The 21,403-nt window shown below is 36.0% G+C and overlaps 1 protein-coding gene across 3 annotated transcripts; it reads left to right on the top strand.

The window, feature by feature from the left end:
* The first annotated feature begins 610 nt into the window (after positions 1-610).
* On the top strand, positions 611-19,903 carry LOC108768055 (uncharacterized). 3 transcript variants are annotated; one of them, XM_018518280.1, is made up of 13 exons: positions 611-878; positions 9,008-9,105; positions 13,712-13,844; positions 14,154-14,221; positions 14,308-14,568; positions 16,263-16,365; positions 16,783-16,913; positions 17,007-17,262; positions 17,336-17,403; positions 17,482-17,556; positions 17,686-17,937; positions 18,044-18,280; positions 19,166-19,902. In XM_018518280.1, the coding sequence occupies exons 2-13, from the start codon at positions 9,009-9,011 to the stop codon at positions 19,291-19,293; spliced, it is 1,809 nt and encodes a 602-aa protein (XP_018373782.1). In that variant the 5' UTR covers positions 611-878; position 9,008; the 3' UTR covers positions 19,294-19,902. The 3 variants fall into 3 exon arrangements, with proteins under 3 accessions (XP_018373782.1, XP_018373781.1, XP_018373783.1); XM_018518279.1 differs by lacking the exon at positions 611-878 and adding an exon at positions 6,761-6,822 and having other exon boundaries at positions 19,166-19,903; XM_018518281.1 differs by lacking the exon at positions 611-878 and adding an exon at positions 6,761-6,822 and having other exon boundaries at positions 14,311-14,568.
* Positions 19,904-21,403: the final 1,500 nt, after the last annotated feature.

The raw sequence follows: 21,403 nt of genomic DNA, 5'->3' as shown, positions 1-21,403 counted from the left end.
GGATAACGACACGTCGTAACTCGTAACACTCGTAACTCACCCGAGCCGAGCATCCTGGAGCAGCCCGAGCCCGAGTCCGAGCCGAGGAAGCATACGATACGGGTACAATCGCCGCTTAGTCGCGACATCTAGCGGCGGTAACGTTTTCTCCCCTTTTCCCTTCCTAACCCCTTACCGTACATTCGGTTCGGAGCTCGGAGCACGTCATACTCCGCCATTGTTACCCTGCCTGTCTGTGTCGCTACTCCGCTCCGCCGCCGCCGCCGCCGCCGGAGACGACGACGACGACGTCGACGACGACGACTACGACGACGACGACGACGACGACTACGACGACGTCGTCGAAGCCATTCATCGCTCGCTCTCGAAATCAGCGCAGATCACCGGACGCGGGCCGGACAGGCCTTCTCCTTCCCTGGCCCCTCATCGCCCTTGCGTGTGTGTGTCTGGTGTCGCTCACGCTCGCTCGCGTTCGCGAGAATCGCGAGATCGCCTCGTTACGGTCCCGTGCACCTCGACGCCGTTTGGAATACCACCTTGTCCGGAGGGCGGGAGTGAGACGGAGAGAGAAAGGAAGCGAAAGAGAGGCAGTGACAGAAGAAGAAAGAGGAGCGAGCAAGGGAGAAAGAAGCGCCCTGGCCGCTCGCGCTCGCCAAGGATCGTCCTACACGACGTTCCCTACTGTCACTTTCGTGCCGAGACCGATACGGATCGCACGACGGCGTGGCCGTCCCGACCGATGCCCCGTCAGCCCCGTCGACGGATTTAGCCCGGTAGCAGTGCGACCGTGCTGTGCGTTCCTTCTTAGTGCACCATGTGATTACTTCCACATCTCTGTTATCTCTTCGCCACGGTGACGGATACTAGCCAGCGTGAAGGTTAGTAGCTTGAAGCTCCCGTTCGCGACGTCCCCGCGGTATTTTCTACTACCACGGACCGCCCCGTGCTGCCTGTGGCTCTCGCCGCTCTCTCGTGCTCTCGTCATCGCCTCGCGTCGATCACCTTCCTTCCGTCTGTGGACTGTGGTTGACGACCACCCGCCCTTTCCTCGATCGTTATCCCCCTTTTGTTTTAATTAGCTGCGCTCTTTCCTGCCTTTTTCTGGCACACTAAAATGCTTTTCCTGCCTTTCTAGCGGTAACACCAAAACGACGCGTTTTTAAAAAAGGATACAAAGAAAGAAAGTCCAGTTAGAACGGTTGGAAAATCCAGTTAAAGGGGGGTAGACTTTTTGGAATATGTTTCTCTTAGTCGGAGCGGTCCTTTTCTACGTAATAACTTTTTAAGCTGTAGCGTCGACAGGAGCAAAAAAGATTTTAAACCGACTGTAGGGACGGTCAGTCCTGACTTGGCAAATTTGCTAAACCGCTATGGTCATCTGCCTGTAACCTAGAGTGTAGACAATGAAAGAAAGTCCGGTTCAACTATTGTAGGAGCAACCCTTTGGTGTCGATCCTTTTGAAGCATACCGCACAGTGATTTTGGAATGCAAAATCTTTCTCTATAAAGAGGTTCTACGTACCTGTACAGTTTTCTATTATTGTATTGAGTTTGTATTATTAGTATTTGCATTTAAACATTTTAGTGTTACTTTATTGAAAATGGTAAGACTATTCCTAAACACAGCTGCTAACAAATGCTTTATCTCGGTAACTTAATATCGTTTATTTCAATTCGAATAATATTGAACGAAACATTGGTAGAATTAGTTTAAGGAATATAATACATATATTATAATTAAATTTTATTATTAAATATAGTTAATAACTTTAAAAGTAAAATGATATTTTATTCCAACTAAGGTAATATGTTGTATTACTATATGTAAATGTTAAATTATAGCGCAGATTTTACTCTCATTTGCTTTTTTAAATTTTGTTTAGTTACATCTCGAAGGTCGAATTAATATTTGTTGTTTTTTTAAATAAAAGTTGCGCAATATTATATAATAATAAGCATCAAGATTTGCTTTAACCAAATATAGGCTTCTTTATTTGCTTCTGTGGATCATTTCTCCATCGATTTTTTACTTACCATTGTTAGTAATTTTAGTTAGTTATTCAGGAATTTCAAGTACATGTCTAATCTCTGCAAAAAGTGACTAGAATTGGAAATTTATACTTTTCGTATAAAAACGAATGCACCTACGTATGAAATAGTTTAATTAGCTCAATATTTAACAATATAACTTCATAATTTAAATGAATATATTCCTATTTTATTAAAAATGTGTGTAATACATTCTTACTAACTGTAAATTTTTTAGTTGCTTTTACATTTATTGCTGTTATAAACTTTAGAAAATCCGAGATATTGAAACAAATGTATTTCAGTGTCTTGAATTTTTCATTGTTTATTTTGCAGAGTCTTTGATCATTTGGAGTTGATATTTTTATAAGAAAATATTAAGTATGAATAATAATTTGAGGTGACTGAAAAGTCTAAGAAATTTGTTAATACGAATTGATTAAAAAAAAAAAAATGGAAACGGGTAATCATATTTCTTTCTACTGTTTTCAATGAAATTGTATCATGAAGTTTTGTTACGAAAATATTGTATTTAACGAATATTGTATTATACTCTAAGAAAATATAATCTGATCAAATTTTCACAAAAAAGAAGAGAAGTTTTCCAAGTTTGTGAGAAATAAAAAATGCCAAAAGAAAAGATCTTAGACACATATGTATAGAGAACGTGTCTAAACAGAAAGAAAACACATACTAAATTATTAATCTTATCGACTAACAGACTTAGCTTTTTATCGTACACTTTTTATCCTTAACTTTCTTTCTGCGACAGAGACACATATTCGTACTTTGAACGAAAGAACAAGAGAGGTGTTAGATTGTAACTAAGAAGAGCAGATTTAATGTCGTAAAGTACAAGCGTCCCATGGGGTTGATCAGCTGTATCGATCGCTTTGATTGGCTATTCAATCGGCCAGCAATATTCTCTCTTCTCCCCTATTACACACAATTCTCCTCATCGTACAATCGCAACTATAATAAAGATACAGAAGAGAGATTAAAGGCTAACCGACGGCGCCGGCGGTGCAACCGGCTCGACTCCGCGGTTGCCTTTTGTCCCGTTTCGGGTAGTCGATGGTTTTCCCTCCTCGACCTGTTCCTGAGTCATTCCCAGGGTACTCGGAGGTACCTGAGATCGTCAAGCAGCTTCTTCCCGCGATATATTTTTTTTTTCTTTGCAGAGATTTGATAAATTATGATTAATTTTCTAACGTGGGCGTAATTTATCGTATTGTGGCCGCGAACATTTTTTTATAAGCGTGTTTCGTTAAATATTTTCCTATAAAGCATTCTCTTTCCCTCAAAAGCCGGTGGTCATTACATACTATTATTACATGCTATAATTATCATTTATTATTGCGATTATATTGTTTAATTTAATTAATTAATATATATTATAATTTCTATCACCGATATTTGAATTATCTAATTAGTTAAATTGTATCGTCATAATTATTATTTCTATTCTATATCAATAATCGAATGTGTACTTTGAGATGGTAATTTCACAAAATGTGAAACCAACGCGAATAGCACGCTACATAAAATTTTGAATGTCAAAGGCCATCATCGATCGCATCCTAATTGGAATCTAATGCGACCGTGACTAGGGAAACCATTTGATATGATAAACGATCATCACTGCTATTCCAAGAATTGAAAGCTTGATTTGTATATATATATCGAGCAGTAAAGATACGCACATTAATTGTAGCGACTCCGACAGAATGATTTTAACGAACAAGTTTGCTTTTTCGAAAAACTTGTAGGCTAAGTTAAATTGCCTCATTCGGAATACATACACTGAGAGAAAAATTTGTAGTATTTGTAACTATAATTACATGTTATTACAAATATGATATAATATTTGTAATAATAACTATAATAGTAAGTAATAATAAATAAAATGTATATGTATAATTCTGTCAACAAATATATACATATAGGTATAGCTGGAAATTGAAAATGACTGTAATTACAGTTTATACTATTACCATACAATGATTGAAATTATTACATAATTTACAGTCATTTTTGGGACAATTATATTATATGGTTGCCCTTATATATATATATATATATATAATCATTTTTGATTGCCAACTATATATTCATTGATAGAACTGTATATGTAATTATTAGACTGCGGATATTTATGCAAAATACTTAACTGAATGTTTTACATAAAATGCATATTTTGCATAAATTGCATATTTACAAATAACAAAATCTCAATCTTTTTACTTCACCTTTTAATACCTCTTTAATTATTACTAACATAGGAGTAATAATCATAATTATAGTAGTATATAATTATAGTTACAAATACCAAAAATTTTTTTTCTTAATGTAGGACTTACTAAGCGCTGTTGATTTCGAGTCATAGCTGTGAATTACATCGTGATAAAGGGGGAACGGATAATATTCCACCTGAGAGACATCTAATCGTGAGCATTACGTCAGTATAAGAAACTGGAGCGGCTCGTCTGGCGTTTATTTACTTTACTCTTTATTTATTTACGCTCAGCTACAGCAACCTTCGAGATCAATAACCGGATAGCATTTAAGATAAATATAAATAGTTCACCAAGTGAGTCTTGCTAAATAGAAGAGGAAAACTTGATTCGAAAACTTGACGATCACATATCATAAAACGTCATGTATCTCGAAGAAATTCTGTGTAACATTATCATCATATTACGCAACATCCATATTCACGACAAATTCGCAATAATTCGTACAGCCCTCAAGCAGGGCTGGACATGTATTTGAAATACCTTTATTTGAAAAACAGCTGCATTTGTAACACAATTGTATCTTGTATTTTCAGTATTTTATATTTCAGCGGAGCACACGAAAGTATTTTGCATTTTGTATTTCAAATACTAAGATTGACAATCAATTTTATTATTTGAATTACAAAATACAAAATACTTTTAATCTTTCGCTTTGAAGAAATACTGAAATACGAAATACGAGAAAAATATACAAAATACAAAATAAAATTGTATTATAAATACTGTGTTTAAAATAAAAGTAGTTTAATGCCCTCAGCCCTGCCCTCAAGATATTTGTAAATGTGAATATAATTACCGCTTGATGTAATTGAATATCATTCATAACACTTTTAAATTATAAACTGATAATGACTTAATGCTTTCAATCATAAATTGATAATTCTAATTTACAGTATTCGCCGATTCATGTATCCGCAAAGATATACACGAGCTTATCGTTATGTTGATGACTTTCGCAATCGATGAAAATAGCTCTACTTTCGAAAAATCTGACTATGTATTGTCTATCACAACAATTTATTACACGTGATGTACATTTGCCCGTTTGTAAATAAGTCCCCCGCGTTGTTAACACAAGCGTTTAATCATGCTGATAGCTTTAGTTGAATAACTATGGTTAGCGATTATCGTTGTCCCTCTCAGAATTATAGTCCTACCTGCATGTAATACACAGGTTCTCCCACCGCTATCGAATGTCGCTTTAGGACGGGCAAGAATAATGGCGATTACTTCGATCTTAAGACACCGGTAGTTACGGAATAATTCAATACTGTGTGAAAAGACATTATTGTAATTTAAAGAACGCGAATAAAACTGTTCAGGTAACGAAGAATAGAAGACCTCGTTTTCCCGATGGTCGTTATAAGTAAATATCATCTTAACGAAAATTAAATTTTTTCAGACTCATTTGTGAAAATATAATATTTGACGTATCTACTTATTTCTGAAAGCATCCAAGTTCGATATATCTTTCTTTTTTCTGAAATAAAAGTATTCTCTCCTTTCATTTTACCATGAAAGAAATTAAATTATCGTGGCATGCAGTGTTATCGATTTTTTGGGGGGTTTGGAGAGTAGAGAAGAGTTGGAACGACGAAAAGGCGCGAAAAGATTGGAAAGATGCGAGTTCCCGTTGCGAGATCGTGCGATCGACGAACTTGGGGCGAATCGGAACGCCGTCGCGTCGCGTCGCGCCGAATAGATCGATATTGCGTGACGAGTGCGTAAAACACGCATGTTCAAATATGGGATACGATGACGCTGCGCGCTGCCTGCACGCATCGCGAACGCGACGCGACGCGGACGGAGATGGAATAGAGCGTCGTCTCGCGTTCGTGTCGCATCGCTGCCGCGCACCAAAGCGTAACAAAGCAGAGCGGTACACGTGTACCTTGTTAAATAATGCAACCGCTGTTCTTTCCATTCACGTGGCGATACGTACGTGGACGCTCTACGTCGCGTCTCTAGCGCGGCTTCGCTCGTCGCTTCTATAGCCGTCGATTGCCATCTCGTTTCCATTCCGGCGCGATCGACGACGACGCGGGTCCGTAGTGCGTTTCGCCTTTTCGTCGCGTTGCTCCCCTTTTTCCCGCTCTAGATTTTCGCTTCCGGTCCCGCCGGAAAGGTACCATTACATTGGCTTCAGCGTCTCGGTTAGCTCTCGTCATCCATGATAAGACAAGCATTGGTTACAATCACGAACGCAAAGTAAATTTTCGATCCCCTTCATAGAATCGCGCGCGATCGGCGTAACAAGAAGAGGAAGGTGGACATGTGTGGACGTAACAATATTGTATTTGGCTTTCTTACAGAACAGTTGTTCGCCTATCGTGTTTCGCTCTCTCTTACAATTAGAGCGTGTAGTGCGTACGTAGGTGTACATATATCGCTGTGAAAGTGTGATTAATTGGTGTTTTTATAAAATTACCGGTTACGTTCTGGGTCGACGAAAATTTTTAAGTACACACGATTGCGGCTGATTTTCAAGGCAATTAATGTAGGTATTTTGTTTTTCTTGCGCTCTTATAATAAATCTTGCGTGAAATTGTAGGAAGAAATATTATTGCACAAATCTTTGAATTTCTTGAATTTATTAGCTTTTCATCTTGAGAGTGTTTTTATTCGGCGATGGGATGCGGGACCTATAATCTGCAAGTCACAGAAGAGGATTAGTTGTTCTCGTTCCACTCTCTCGTATCGATTTTACCCGTCAATTGATTAAGTTTCGATATCTATGTAGCGTGACACATGTCCATTTTTATCAAGGTAGATTAACTTTAATCTCTTTACTGTGATCTTACTCTTTATCTTTTTTTAATTCTTAGAACTGGAGACAGAAAGACAAATAGTGAAATTAAAATTAATCTAACTTAGCAGAAATGGATAATTTAGTCAGCTTTACTGACACAAAGGAAATTTCCCAAATCATGAAATGAAACGAAAACAATTTATGCAGAGGAAATGTATGTTTGTCCACGCGACACAGACACATGTCCCTTTAATTCACAGAAAACAACTAGTCGTCTTCGAGATATCGATTTTATCGAGCACATGATTCATTTACGATACCTAGTAGTTATTTAGCACATTGTGCACAGCAATTCTTTCTATGTATCGTGATGTCATCGGTTTTTTGGTGACGGAATAAAACCCATGTTTTTCCATGAATTTGAAACATAGATCTAGGCATAATATGCGCAAGATGAGATACAAGGGGAATTGTCGCAAGAATGTTAATAAGAAATAACGTCGCCTTTATTTCAACGCATCGATTAAATCACCAAGCGCGCGCGCGCGAATCGTTTCTCGGCGAATTTGATGAAATAAATTCAATATGATGGGACTGTAATAATTTAGAAAATCGAGCTACGTTATGAAATATTAAACATTGAATTCATTAATCGCGCGCGTAATAAAATCATTTCCTTAGAGCCTCATTTTGAATAATTATAAATTGGTTTTGTTTTCATCTATTTTGATCACTGTCACTTGAGTACATTATTCTTTCAGATTTATATCCATTTTCATAATTTTTTTTTTTATTATATAATTATTTTGTTGTCATATTAATTTACATTTATTTTTTTTGTGATAATGTCGCATTGTAAATCGATACCTATTGTTTTGTTATATACTGTCTATGTATTATTTTTACCTTCTCTTCTTTCGTTTTTTTAAAACATATATTTACTTCAAAGTAAATAAACTTAATCTGCTTATCTTATCTGTTCTATACATCGAGTTATCTATCACCTTTTCCCCACTATTCATGCTTTGTTCTTTATCGTCACGAAGACACGTGGTTTGTGCTACTTATGTAACGATCTACTTTTAATATTCGTACAATATCGCTCACAGTTAGTACCACGTCGGATTTTCTCTCATTTTTTAAATATCGTTTTAATATAATATCGATTTTTATTACACATAATACAGGGCGGGGACAAATGTAGGAGAGACTTCAGTATTATAACGGATATCTGCAGGCTGCTCCCGATGAAGTGAACTGCAATGTTTACGAAGCGTTGACATTTTTAAATGGATTTGGAGATAACCCGTGAAATACATAATTTCTGTATCTCAGAAAGTGCCCGTAGAATATTATGTCCTTAAGAATATTATATGTATAGTTCTATAAACTAATATATATAGTATAGTATAGTTTGCAAATGAAATTATAATTATAGTTATTATCATTTTTTTTAAATAGGAAAATAAAGGCTTTAAGAATCGGCGCTATAATTAACCTATATGAATGTAACACCCGACTTTAAGAAACAAATTTTATGATGTTATATAATAGCAATATAATTAAATTTAAACATGTCGATATATATTAAATACCTATCTGACACCTCAAATGTATTATAAAATATTATACAGGGTGTTTCCTGTAACTTGATCATTTAAAATATCTCCATTTTTGATGATACGAGAAAATACCACAGGGAATCCGTTCGATTTGAAAGGGCACACATTATGATGAGCAAAAAATGTTTCTTATTTTTTTCTGTATCTCCCGTAGACTATTATACAATTACACTCGATAACTCGCAATTTGTTTGAGAAAAAAATAAGACGTCTCGACAAATACTCACCGCTTGCATCATAAATTCACACATAAACCGCCATGCATAATTCAACGTTAATATATAATGAAAGTATACATATATATTTTCCAGGATGCAGGAACTGGCATTCCCGCGCCGAAAAGGGATCCTTGCCCCGCTATCGGTGTTAGTGCTGCTGATACCATTGGTCGATTTACCCTCTGCAAACGGTGAGTCACCTACGAATGGGCCGAGAGTTTATCTGGGTACAAGTATATACGCGTACCTATGTGATTGCTGAGCGAGCGCGTGTACGCTCACCATCTTCGATAATACGCGAACAATGAGAGAACGGCGAATAATTACGTCTATTCGTCTACACAAGTGTCCTTGAATGCCACTTTATCGTCTTCACCTCGCATGCCGGTACTGTAATGTACTGTAATGTCATCTTTACTGTCATCTTAAAGAATGTTAAAAGGCCTCTATATGGAAAGAATTGTTGCAACGTGATGTTCAGTGTTCAGATAACGATGTTATCGAGTGAAGTCACCACGTCAATATGTAGCATCAGTTGTTAACATTGCTTTAGAGCTCCTTGGAGGTTGCTATTACATCTGGAATGATATTTATTTTATTATTTTAGCTCTTTTTCAGAGCTGCATGTCAAAGATAGAAATGCATGGATTAAAACCTCGTGAAATTCGGGAAAGTTATTTGGACAATTACTAACTCTGTGCTCTCTCGGAAATAAATTCATATTAACTCGAAATTTGAACGCTTTATTGCTTATATTTTTATTGCCTTGATTTGATAAAAAAAAATATGAAGTATTAATTATTGGAATGTTTTTATTAATTTCACCTGTGTAAAAATGTCATGGGAAATTTCACGGTATTCAGAAATAAATGCATTTAATGAATGAAAAGTATTTTCTGTTTAAGAGCGGGGGTTTATTTTCTATCGAAATTAATTTGGCATTTCAACAAACGACGACGGTCCTTTATCATTTCATCAGTCTATGAAATTTTAATAACACACTAAATATAGTGTATATAAAGCATGATAATTATGTTTTAAGAATTTATCAAGGTAAAGTTATGTTAAAGACTAATAAAATAATTTTGTGTTATTTATAATAATAAGTTAAATTAAACCGCTTATGTGAGTAACACAAAGAGAGAAGGCACCTTAGTATCTAATAATATTTTTATGCGAATATTATTAAATACATTTTTTCCAATTTTTCAAACTGTGTGCCGGTTTTAAAACGCAATCTAAATTACATTGACCGTTAATTGAATAATAATAATAATAATGCTAACAACACTGGTTTTTTTCAATGGGATAATATTTTGATTCTTATGTGTTTTTCCGATTCTGAAAAAAATAAAGTTAGAATTATCTTACTGGCTCCAATTTTTTTAAACTGATGTATTTCTTTTGAAAACTTATATTTTGTGCTAACAAGAGCTCGTTGTAAATAATCAATTTTTGTTTAAAGTTTTTTTATAATGTGTAATAGAAAATAATTTTAAATTTAATAGCTACTTATTTCCTATGAATCACTTATTTATGTCTGAGCAGGAGAAATAGAAAAGTAAAAGCATTTTGAAATTAATGTTACTCAAAAACCCTGCTATCCTCATAAATTTATCAAACAGATATAAAATTATCAAAAATATATTATATGAAGCACTCTATTCGGATTCATTTAAAATAAAACAAGTGAGATGTTAGTGTAAGCATCTTAAAACACTGAAAAGAATTTATTTGCGTTATTAATTTATCCTCGAGAAAAGCAATGCGCAAAAAGAAACTTTCTTTTTCTTAATAAGAAAAAAAAGACCCTCGACTCAACTCGCACGTTCTTGTTAAGGGGCTGCAGTCGACTCATCTCGCGGTTTCACAAAGAAACCATTGCCACGTGCACGAAAAGTGCATTTAACGCATTGTATAAAAGGAATATATTTAAATGCGGACTTGGACATTCCATTTCCGCTACGAGGAAGCCCATTCGTCATGTTACCCCGGGTTAAGTCGTCTTCTTGGGTTTCCTCGTGTCTCCATCCGATTTCGGTTGTTGACGCGCGCGAGAAACCATGCGCTCTCGTACGTACTCGTTAGCTCGTTAACGAGTGCATTTCCCCCGCTTTCCTACGGCTTCGCGCCTCACCCGCGAGCGGCGAGCCTCTCTCAAAAAGAGCTGTTAAAGAGCGAAGAGACGCACAAAACCGCTGCCGCCTGTCGAGCGGCTGTCCGCGCGCCTGCGAGATCTGTCGCCGCTTCTTCTCGTCGTCGAAGACGATCGCGACAGAGACAGGGTGAAAGGGTGAAAGGGTGAAAGGGGAAACGAGAGGGAAAAGACGCCACCCTCTCTCCCGGCTACGTCGAGATAAATGATGTTTCTTCGACGAAAGATGTGTGTCTAAAACGGTCGACCGTCGACGCTCTTCCTCGCCCTTGTTCCATTTCACTTGTACCCATAGCTATGCCGGCGCGGCGCGGCGCGTTCCTGGTTCGACGTTCCTGGTGGCTGCTCGGTTCGCGCATGGTGCACGTGCGCGTCGTACCGCTTAGCATACAAGGTGTCCGAGAACCTCCAGTCCAGTCCGAGTCGAGCTAAATCTTGCGGAGAGGGAGGTGATAACTTCCACGTTACGATAAACGATCTACAAGAGTTGCGAAGGCTCGCCTTTCTTGAGGAAGCAGAGTAATAGGCCAATAATGCGGTTCAACGTTTATTTGAACGTACGTTGTAGCAAGTAACCGTATTGCTTTCCTGGTGTCCGCTTGTGGTGAACACTTTCGAACTCTAATTAGAGATGACTTATGTCGGCTGTTACGGTAATGGTCTCCTACGAAATATCCCCCTCGGGGAAACACCACCGACTCCATTTTCCTCGATGTGCCCGTCATTAATATTAAAGGCTGGATCGGTTCTGAGACACCCCATAGTCCGCCCCCGCCCTCTTCCCTCTTCCCGGCTATTTCTGACGTTCGCCATCGCTCGCGCCGCCGAGCCGAGCAAGCAACCACCCCGAAATATACGCACGTTCGATCGAACGCACTAAACATCGCAAACCGGTAAATACGTATATCTACGCATAAAGTCATATGCTTTCGGACCTCAACCCTTCGTTCAGACTTCGTTTATCGCCCAACCTCGAGGGACCACGATCCATAAGAATATATACATAAGGATCTCCCACATACATAAACATAAACAACTTAATGTGAATCTCATTTTATAAAATTGATTCATTCACGACAGTTGAGTTTTAAAGTCCCTCATTTGAAGCTACATGTAATTAATTGATATCTATAATCTATCGTACTCTACAAAATATCAGGGTGAATTTAACATTATTCTTACCATGTTGATTTTAATATCAATATGGTGTAGATTCATAACCCCTAGTGTTTATATCGGTCCCAGCAGATTAAGGCAATGAAAAAAATTTAACGTTCTTTTGCTATTTGTAGACCTTTAGAACTCTCGAAGGTACTCGATCGTCCACATCGTGTTTGCTCCATTTTGCCTCGTACGTCTGAAAACTTTCCGCTCGGCTAGAGCATTCTCGTCCTGTCTGGCAACTTTTCATTGGAACTCGCTAAATAGCGTCGCTTGACGGCTGGTGACTAAGATAAAGAGGCGACGAAGGCTGGGAAAATGACTGGTAATGCGGCCCGCGTGTCGTCAATTTTTTCCTTTTTTTTTTTCTAACTTGCGCGTTCCGAGCATTGCTCGCGTCGCTTCGCGACACATACTCAACGCAATGCGCGCAGCAGTTCCCTTTCTTCAGCCTGACTCTCACGCCCCAATCGTAATAATCGTGTTGTATTGGACTCAATAGCAATTTTCTAATCGTCCGCGTCTCTCGATGAAAGCCTTCGACCACGTGGAGCCTCTTAATTCTCCCAATTAAGCGAGTCCTCGCTTTCAGATTCTCCACCTGAATGAACGTAGACTTATGATTTAAAAAAAAAACTGATCTTGTTTCGAAGAAAAATCCTTTTAACGAGCTGTTTTTACAAGGTATCTTGTAACACGAATACAATAAAATGTAATAAAATTCTCGGTAATCCTTGCCATTAGATTTTCCCTGTATGTCTATAATAATCTGGAGAAACAACTTACGAGATTTGCATTGTAATATATAAAATATTAAATATAGGATAATTTAATAACCAATGAACAAGATAACATAAAACTCATTCTTTAATTTTTATCTAATTAATTTTGAATTTTAGTTCATTGACATTTTAATTAGAGATATAAAGAGAGGGAAGCTTATCTATTTTTTAAAAAGATTATATGTTTAAATCTTTTATTGTTGAGAAAAGGCGACAACAAAAATTTCCGTTTTTAGTCCTACGACTTTGAAACTGATATCTTATGATGAGACATCAAGATAAATTCGTGCTGTAAAGCGTATGCTGACACTTTAATGAACTTTGACTACTTGACTCCCTATATCTTTTAAACCAATTCTCAGCTTAACTTGAAAATTTTTTGTCATTAATGTCTCATCATAAGATATCATTTGACACACAATTCAGTTTCAAAATAGCGAATACAAAAGCGGCCGAAAAAAAATTATCGATTTTGTGTGGTCTCTTTCTTTAGAAAAAAAATATATATAATTTATCAAAGATTTTTAATTTATTTATTATGTTAAAGACCTAAATTATTTCTATATTAAAGAATTTATCATGAAAATTTTGAGCGTGATTTCGACACATCGATCGTCCGATTCATAATTGTATGATCACTGATACATAAAAATTCATTGTTGCGTTGTTGCACGCATTAAAAGATTCCTTATGCTTCAGGATCTTGCGAGTTTCCATCGAGTTGGTCAGGAGAATGGTTTCAGTATGGCAAACCTCAATCAGTCATTATAAACACGACCATTCTCGGGGAACGAACATGCCTCGAAAAAACGGATGACAAATATATCGTTTTGTAAGTATCTTCTCATTTAAATCAAAAGAAATATTGAATCATCATTCCATCATTTCATCGCAAATTATTCAATTTGCGACTGACAATAAACATTTTGATAAAACTTTTTAGGCTTTCACAGGTATTATCTTCAAAGATACCACGCACAGGAGATTTGTGGGTTATCGCCATATTCATCTATTGCTAATGCCAGCGTTTTGTGAATTTTGTCGTTTACGAAACGTTGGCATTAGAAATAGATGAAAACACGGCGATAACCCGCAAACCTTCTGGTATCTTTGAATAAACATTTTGCTTGTCGTGTTTCAGCGGTGACAATTGTTATCACTGTATGATCATCAACGGACGCCATGAGAACGTTATTCAATATCGCGAAAGTACGTTTATTGAATCTGAATTAGATATAAAAAGCTTTAAGTGCAATTCAGAAAGAAATGTTATTACAACCTGATAATTATTTTAGCAGGCTGGTGCAACTCGGAGCGATTGCGTTTGGAAAACATGTGCTCGGAAATTACTTCGGACGATACGCTCTATTCGATGTTCCGTGTAAACTCGAAACCGATAGCTTGCCCATTCAGCGGGGCGTCGTTCACATTCACGTACAATCGGGGTTACGGCGAATGTGCTATGCCTATAAGTCTCGTGGAGAAATGTACTGATGAGAGCAAACTCCTCCTCAAGTATCAGGCCTGTCCAGACGTCGTGGGAACCGAGAGCAACAGTAAGTTGATCGTTGTATAAGTATTATCATTAAAAATATTGTATCACTACCGTGCTTAATTACATACACTGTATTTCTGCAGCACGTGTATGAAACATAGGTACTTATTTATGTTGCAAGCACTTATTGACGTTCGCAATTAATATTGTAGTTATCTAGAGTTCAATAGTATCATGAGTAAAAATATACATATGTATTAATTATCGTAAATGTTATATCTGATAAATAATTATTAATAGATGCCTATTGAGCATCAAATTTAATTATGATATTACTACAATTTCTATTGCGTTTTAAAAGGTCGAAAAAATTTTGACGCGCAGTTCAAATAACTACAAATATGTATAGTATATATGTACGTACACACACACATATATATATATATATATATAGTATATACAAATTCACATTGAATTATTTAAAAGCGTTAAAGATTCAGCTTTGATGAGTCTTTATTCTCTATTGGTTAATATCTGATCATATTTTATAATCTATATTTTTTAAAAGTTTTAAAGCAAATCTCATGCTGAAGAGTGAAATCTCATTCCTAAAAATTGAAAATTGACTCTTTTTTAAGACTGGCTCAATTTTCACTTTATTTAAAATGAGATTCACTCCAAAGAGAATTTAGAGAAACACATTATTTTATAATTTACGTTTAATTTTTTTAGATTTCTATAATTTGACTAGACATTTTATAAATATATTTTACTTTCACGTAATACAATATTTATGAATAATATTTATCTATAAGTACTCTACTAAAGTAATAAAAAACTGTATGTAATTAAATATTCGAAATATTTATCTTTGATCACTATATTGCGTCTTTTTTCCTATCTATCTTTTTTGATTATTATTTTTCTTATTTTTTCTATATCCTTCATACTTAGTCTATCCACATTTTCTTCCGATATAAAAACGCTGTAGCTACTTCCTATTCTACTAAATACGCTTCTACCTTCTTTATCCACTAACCAAATCCCTAGTTTTTTCAAACTCATCAAATTTTCCCTATACTCTCTTTCCTCTCTCCTCAAAATCCTTTTCTAATCTCTCCATTTCTCTTTTCATCCAGTTTCCCTTTTCCATCATCTTTTTCTCCAGTGCTCTGATTTTCTCTTCCTATATTTTCTCTTTAATTTTTATTTTCTCTATGAATGTTTTCCTCTTTTCTTTTAATGCCTCTAACTCTATCTTTAATTGCTTACTTGTTTCTCTCACCTCGTCACATGTCTCGCCACCCTCGCTTCCGTTATCCTCCCCTATAAATAATACTTTCTTTGTGCTATCCTTAATTTCTGTCATTAATTTCCTCTGTTTAGGGTCGATCGTCTTACCTATGCCCGTCTTCCGATTCGGGCATTCTTTGCCGCCATAATTTTACCCTCCAGTCTACCTCTATATATGCCACAACTCGCCTTCTACCCTGCTTTCGACTTCTCCTTTACTTGCTCTTCGACTTCTCCTATCTCCAAAATTTATTCTCCTGCTATCGCTAGCTCGTCTACTTTCTAAAATTTTCGCTATTCGCATAAAAATCGCACAACTCATGCCACACGCATACGCACTCTTAACACACCACCTAATCAAGTCCATATTTGAAATACGTATATATTTTATAATATATGTTAAATTTTTATTTTTATTTTTTTTACAACCTATAAAGTCTTTATGTATTTGATTATTTGCAGCCGAGGAATTACAATGCCTTGCCAGTTGGAACGATGGTCGAAATAAATATCTCGTGGGAACTTTGAAAGAAAGGAGCGCACTGAATGATGCAAAAACCTACAGGTGTGAAATATGTTTATATTTTAATTCTATGTAACGTATTATCCAAAGCCCGTGACAGCAATGGTTTTTGTTGTGATTTTGTCGCGGGATGCTTATACTGCGCGCATCAAGTAGCTTATTTACACGTTCATTGCACCTATACATCAGATTATGTATTGCGGTTTTAGTCACATTTCATGTCATGGTGTTTATGACGTAAAAAGACTTAGACTTGGTAATGTGAAAAGATGGTTAACCACTCATTTGTCATCTTTCACATAGACATCATTATTATAGCTTCCTGCTCCCTCCATGAAACGTATATGTATGTAGACATATGTACGCTGATGGAAACATGATGACTAACCAACAAAAAAAATCGGAAAATCTCTTTGAAAAATTCAAGATCGTTGTCGAATGATGCTTTTTATTTGATAGGTGTTTCCTGTACGAAGAAAAACCTCATCATCAGGGAAAGATGATTTATTTACTTGCACAGTCCGGCGATCCGACTTGCAACGGTCTAACCACAGTTTCCGAAGGTTCACCCACCATAAAACTTATTAAAGGTAATTGTACAAATGAAATCAAAAGGTTTTTCAGGATAAATCAAAATAATTATGTCATCTTTTATATTTTTGCATTATTTCTTGTGTTAACAGTTGACAAAGAGCACAGTAGATGCAAATATCCTGCCTGGGTAACTCAACACCATGACTGGCACTCTCTCAATGGTACAAAAAGCTATCATTTTACAAACAAGAATGCGACGCTGAGAGTAAAAATGCAAGCACAGAATACTGATGGCGAAATCGTCCATGAGGAAAAAATCGTTTGTCACAATTTGGAGAAGCTATATCCGAATGACAACATGCAAGGGAATAAAGTGAAACTGGTTGCTCATGTCACCAGCGGCTGGTAAGTGATTTCTAAATTCTTTTGAGATTTTTAATGTACATCACAGTTGTTTGAATCTTATTTATGGTTGCAGCGATATTGGTTACGTTTGCATGATATTTCACAAAAGAGACAGTCATATCATTGAGATACAGCAGTCAGGTGAGAAAAACTTGGGGCGTACAGCATTTAAAATCAGCATTACATAATATACATATATAAAACGTTTTTTTATTGCAGATCAAAAAGCAATTATGCCAGAGGAAGCGTGCTCAATGTCGGATCCCTCCACGAGGCCGTACACGACCTTGATAAGTAAGTGTTAATCGATGCTACGTCATCGCTTATAAATATTGATTTAGGAAACTTGTGCGCTTCACTATGGTATTGCGGATTAGTGGGCGAGCAGCAAAACGTATGCAAATTATGTCTCTTTTTTTACAGCCACATCCTTGCATCAGAGAAGATGTCCTAATTTAGGACAGTATGAGATTCTGAATTTTGCTTCATCGGATGCATTGTCAGCTGCCGCACCAAGTCGGCAGCGGCGTAGCGAACTGTCGAGGACGACCAAGAGGCGAACTTGGCAGGAAAACGAAAACGAGGAATGCAGAAGTACGGATATTCAAATTGGCTGCACTCCGTCCGATCAAGCCGAAATAATAATCGGCAATACGTGCGAACATGAAAAGATTGGTAAATATGAATGAACATTTACTACTTGTTATAATTTATATGAAAAGAAGTAAAAAACATATAAGAAGTATAAAAAAAAGACTGAAGACTCGATATATTTTGGCAGCTTATTCTTGTCATGGCAGCTGGGAAGAGAAAGGAATGTGGTATACGATAGCGTCACAACGGAATTCTGAAATTTCAGGCAGTACAGGACAAACGTTTTGTTTTTCTATGCTTCTCAAAAACGCCAAAGACAAAGGCAGTAGACAGAAGCAAGAAAAAGAATTATGGCTTTCGAGGCCATCGCGTACTTGTCAAAGAGAAATCAAGGATGAATGGACGTATAGATTGTCCAATCAAGGTAATTACAAATATATGACATTTTGTGATTCAAATTAATCGAAAAATTGCAAAGATTTTTACGGGTAAATATTGAGATGGAGGAAACCAGTACCGATGACCTTGACAACATATTTTAGCCATTGCTCGTTGTTCATTAAAAAGTTATTAACAAAAGTTTGAAAAGAAATGTCTTACTTTTGCCACATACAATATTAAGAACTTCTCCATACTTTTCTCTGTTTACCTAATGACTACCCATGCGAAGCGGTCCATCTCACCTTCCCTTCTGCCTAGGGGCATAGGACTTTCCACGCAAAGCGTAGTTCATCCCGCTCCCCCACCCTTGGCCTAGGGGTGTGCGATTTTCCAAGCAAAGTAAGGTTTACCTGCATCAAAAATTACGCAACCCTAGGCAGGAAGCGAAGGTGAGATGGAACTCGCTTCACGTGAAAAGTCGTGCGCCTCTAGGTAAAGGGGAAGTGGGGTGGACCTCGCTTTACGTGGAAAGTCATATGTTTTATAAGTAAGAGGTGTAAGGTAGTATTTGTATATACTAGAAATAGAAGACAATATTTTTTAAACTTCTCTTATCAATAAATTTTTAACAAACAACGAGCAAAGCTAAAATCTGTTGGAGATTGCTCCTACATGATTATGAGGATTATGGCCTTGACAACACATGTTAAGGTCTAGGTCATCGGCGCTGGCTCCCTCCATCTCAATATTTACCATAATATTTGAAATATTTAGGGAATATCTTACTAGAACAATTTATTTGTTGAAAAATAGATAATTACGATAATTTATCACATTTCGCTATAGTTTCAAGATATATTACATTACGTTGGGTTTAAATGCATGAGTAAGCACGATATAAATATTCAACATTTGCATTTTGTTGCAGGAGTGTGCGAGGTCTTAATGAAAACTCCAAACGCAGCGTCTGCTTCGTCGTTGTCCCAGCTTCTGTTTATTTTACATATAGCAGCTTACGCCGCTATTAATACGCTATGCGTATTACTTTCGAGATGATCTGCAGCTTTTATGTAAGACTGTCTAAGTACTGTAATTTCCAGCACGAATTCTCAGGTATTGCGTGTTTCTGGAAGTGTATATAGCTCAAAAATTTGTAAGCTATTGACCGATCGATGAGCTGTCGTAAATAGTGGGAAATGTGCAGCTAAATAGCTATTACCGACAATATTAATTTCCGTTTCGTTGGAACAGACTAATTACTTAAACCGGTGATTAAGAGTGTTCCCAATTGGGAATGAAACGATTTAAGCATGTTCATAAATTATTTTTTATACATACAATACTTAGTTAGAAAAGCGTTCCTTAGCTTGAAAGAAAATAACTGCTTGGCACAAGTTTCCTTTCAGTTGCCATCATGTTGTTGTCATCAAGGCAATAGTAATTTCGTTTAGGCCAACCTTATGTGGATAATGGTTTGCCTGCATAGTAGTTGAAATACTGTCGCATACTTATTGTCATAAAAGTTGCCACAATCTGTTTGAAACCGTTTTCGTAAAATATTTAGTCTACATTTCCATCAATTGAATAGAAATATAATGAAATGAAAATTAAAATGAAATTGCTCACCTGCGAACAGTACACGACACCGCCATGGGTACGATAAAGCTGCATCAAATAAAAATCATAGAACGGAATAAAAGACGCAGCATTATGAGATTTCTCATCTTGTGTTCTGACGAAATAATGATGAAATAGTACCTGCTTGAACGCGCAAGTCTTCAAAATTGAACTTTAAAATAAAAGTAAATAATTTTTTTGACAGTTCCCGATCTTTTCACCTTGTGGACGAATAGTTTGAAAATTCTCTGTGCCATCTGGATTTCCAATAATTATTCTGTTATGCGATCGGTTTGTAAGAGGACAACTGACCACACTGTTAGAAATGTTCTTAAATTTCATTAACTTTTAATGTACATTGGTGAATGAAGTTTAATTTCTCTGTAACTGAAAGGACTATTAATGCACATGTTAATGAGATTTAAGTTTACAGTAACTGAAAAATTAAGTGTAATGAAATTTAATATACTTTTCATTTACGGATATAAATGACATTTAATTAATCGTAATTGAAATAACTATTAATGTACATATTAATGAAATTTAAGTTTGTAGTACATTAAATTTCAATACGCTTAACTTAAAAGTTAAGCATGTTGAAATTTAATGTACTTTTACACTTACGAATATTAATAATATTTTAATTAAGCCTAATACTATTAACGCTTAACGTTTAATACGTTTACATTTCTTACATGTCATTAACGTAAATTACTTTTCAGTTACAGATCTCGTACTTTTCATTAACGTGTAAATTAATTTCTATAATAATGTGTTCATTAATTTCAATACACACGTTCATCACATTTAAGACTACTGTAATTTAGTTTTTATTTACATTATTCATTACATTTAATTTCGTGCATAACCACATGCTTCCTTTACATATTAATTAAAATTCATTGAGAAATTTCTAACAGTGCAACTATTGCCTGAATGTTGCCATAAAGTTGCTTATAACCGTTGGTAGCGATAAAAAATCGGTAATCCAATAGGCAAAATTGGAAACCACTTTCCTTAATATTGAAAGCAACTTAAAACAGTTTCAAGCAAATTGATATTTGACAACAACCTGTGGGAAACTTGCTATCTGGATTATTGTAATTTACTGCAGACTAGTATTCTAAACGAGTAACCAAACTCTAGATTACTAGTGTTTTCGATATAATGTTTATTAGCTATATACTGCCTGAATTGTTGATTAATTACAAAAGTTCCCAATGGATAATCATGTGGATAATAATTTTTGATTGTTCATATGTTTTTCGCTTAATTTTATATGAAAGAGAACTGAGATGATATATTCAGGACTAGGCAAAGACACATCGTAGATTGTATTTTACATACAAAAAATATTCTGTGGAAACTATGTATTTCAGGTATAAAATACTGTTGAAAAGTGTGGTTAAAGAGATACAAAAAATATTCTTGAAAAATTTGCTTCAGGATTAAGGTAAATATTTCGTATCTCAAACATTTTTACACTATACGTGTATTTGTAGTATTCCAAATATGTATTGGAAACAACTGGGAGCATCAGCTTATACAA

The sequence above is a fragment of the Trachymyrmex cornetzi genome, unplaced genomic scaffold, assembly GCF_001594075.2.
Source record: "Trachymyrmex cornetzi isolate Tcor2-1 unplaced genomic scaffold, Tcor1.1 scaffold748, whole genome shotgun sequence".
In the NCBI taxonomy this organism is placed as follows: Eukaryota; Metazoa; Arthropoda; class Insecta; order Hymenoptera; family Formicidae; genus Trachymyrmex; species Trachymyrmex cornetzi.
Note: the sequence above shows the minus strand (reverse complement) of the source record. Positions and strands in the feature narration are given on the sequence as shown.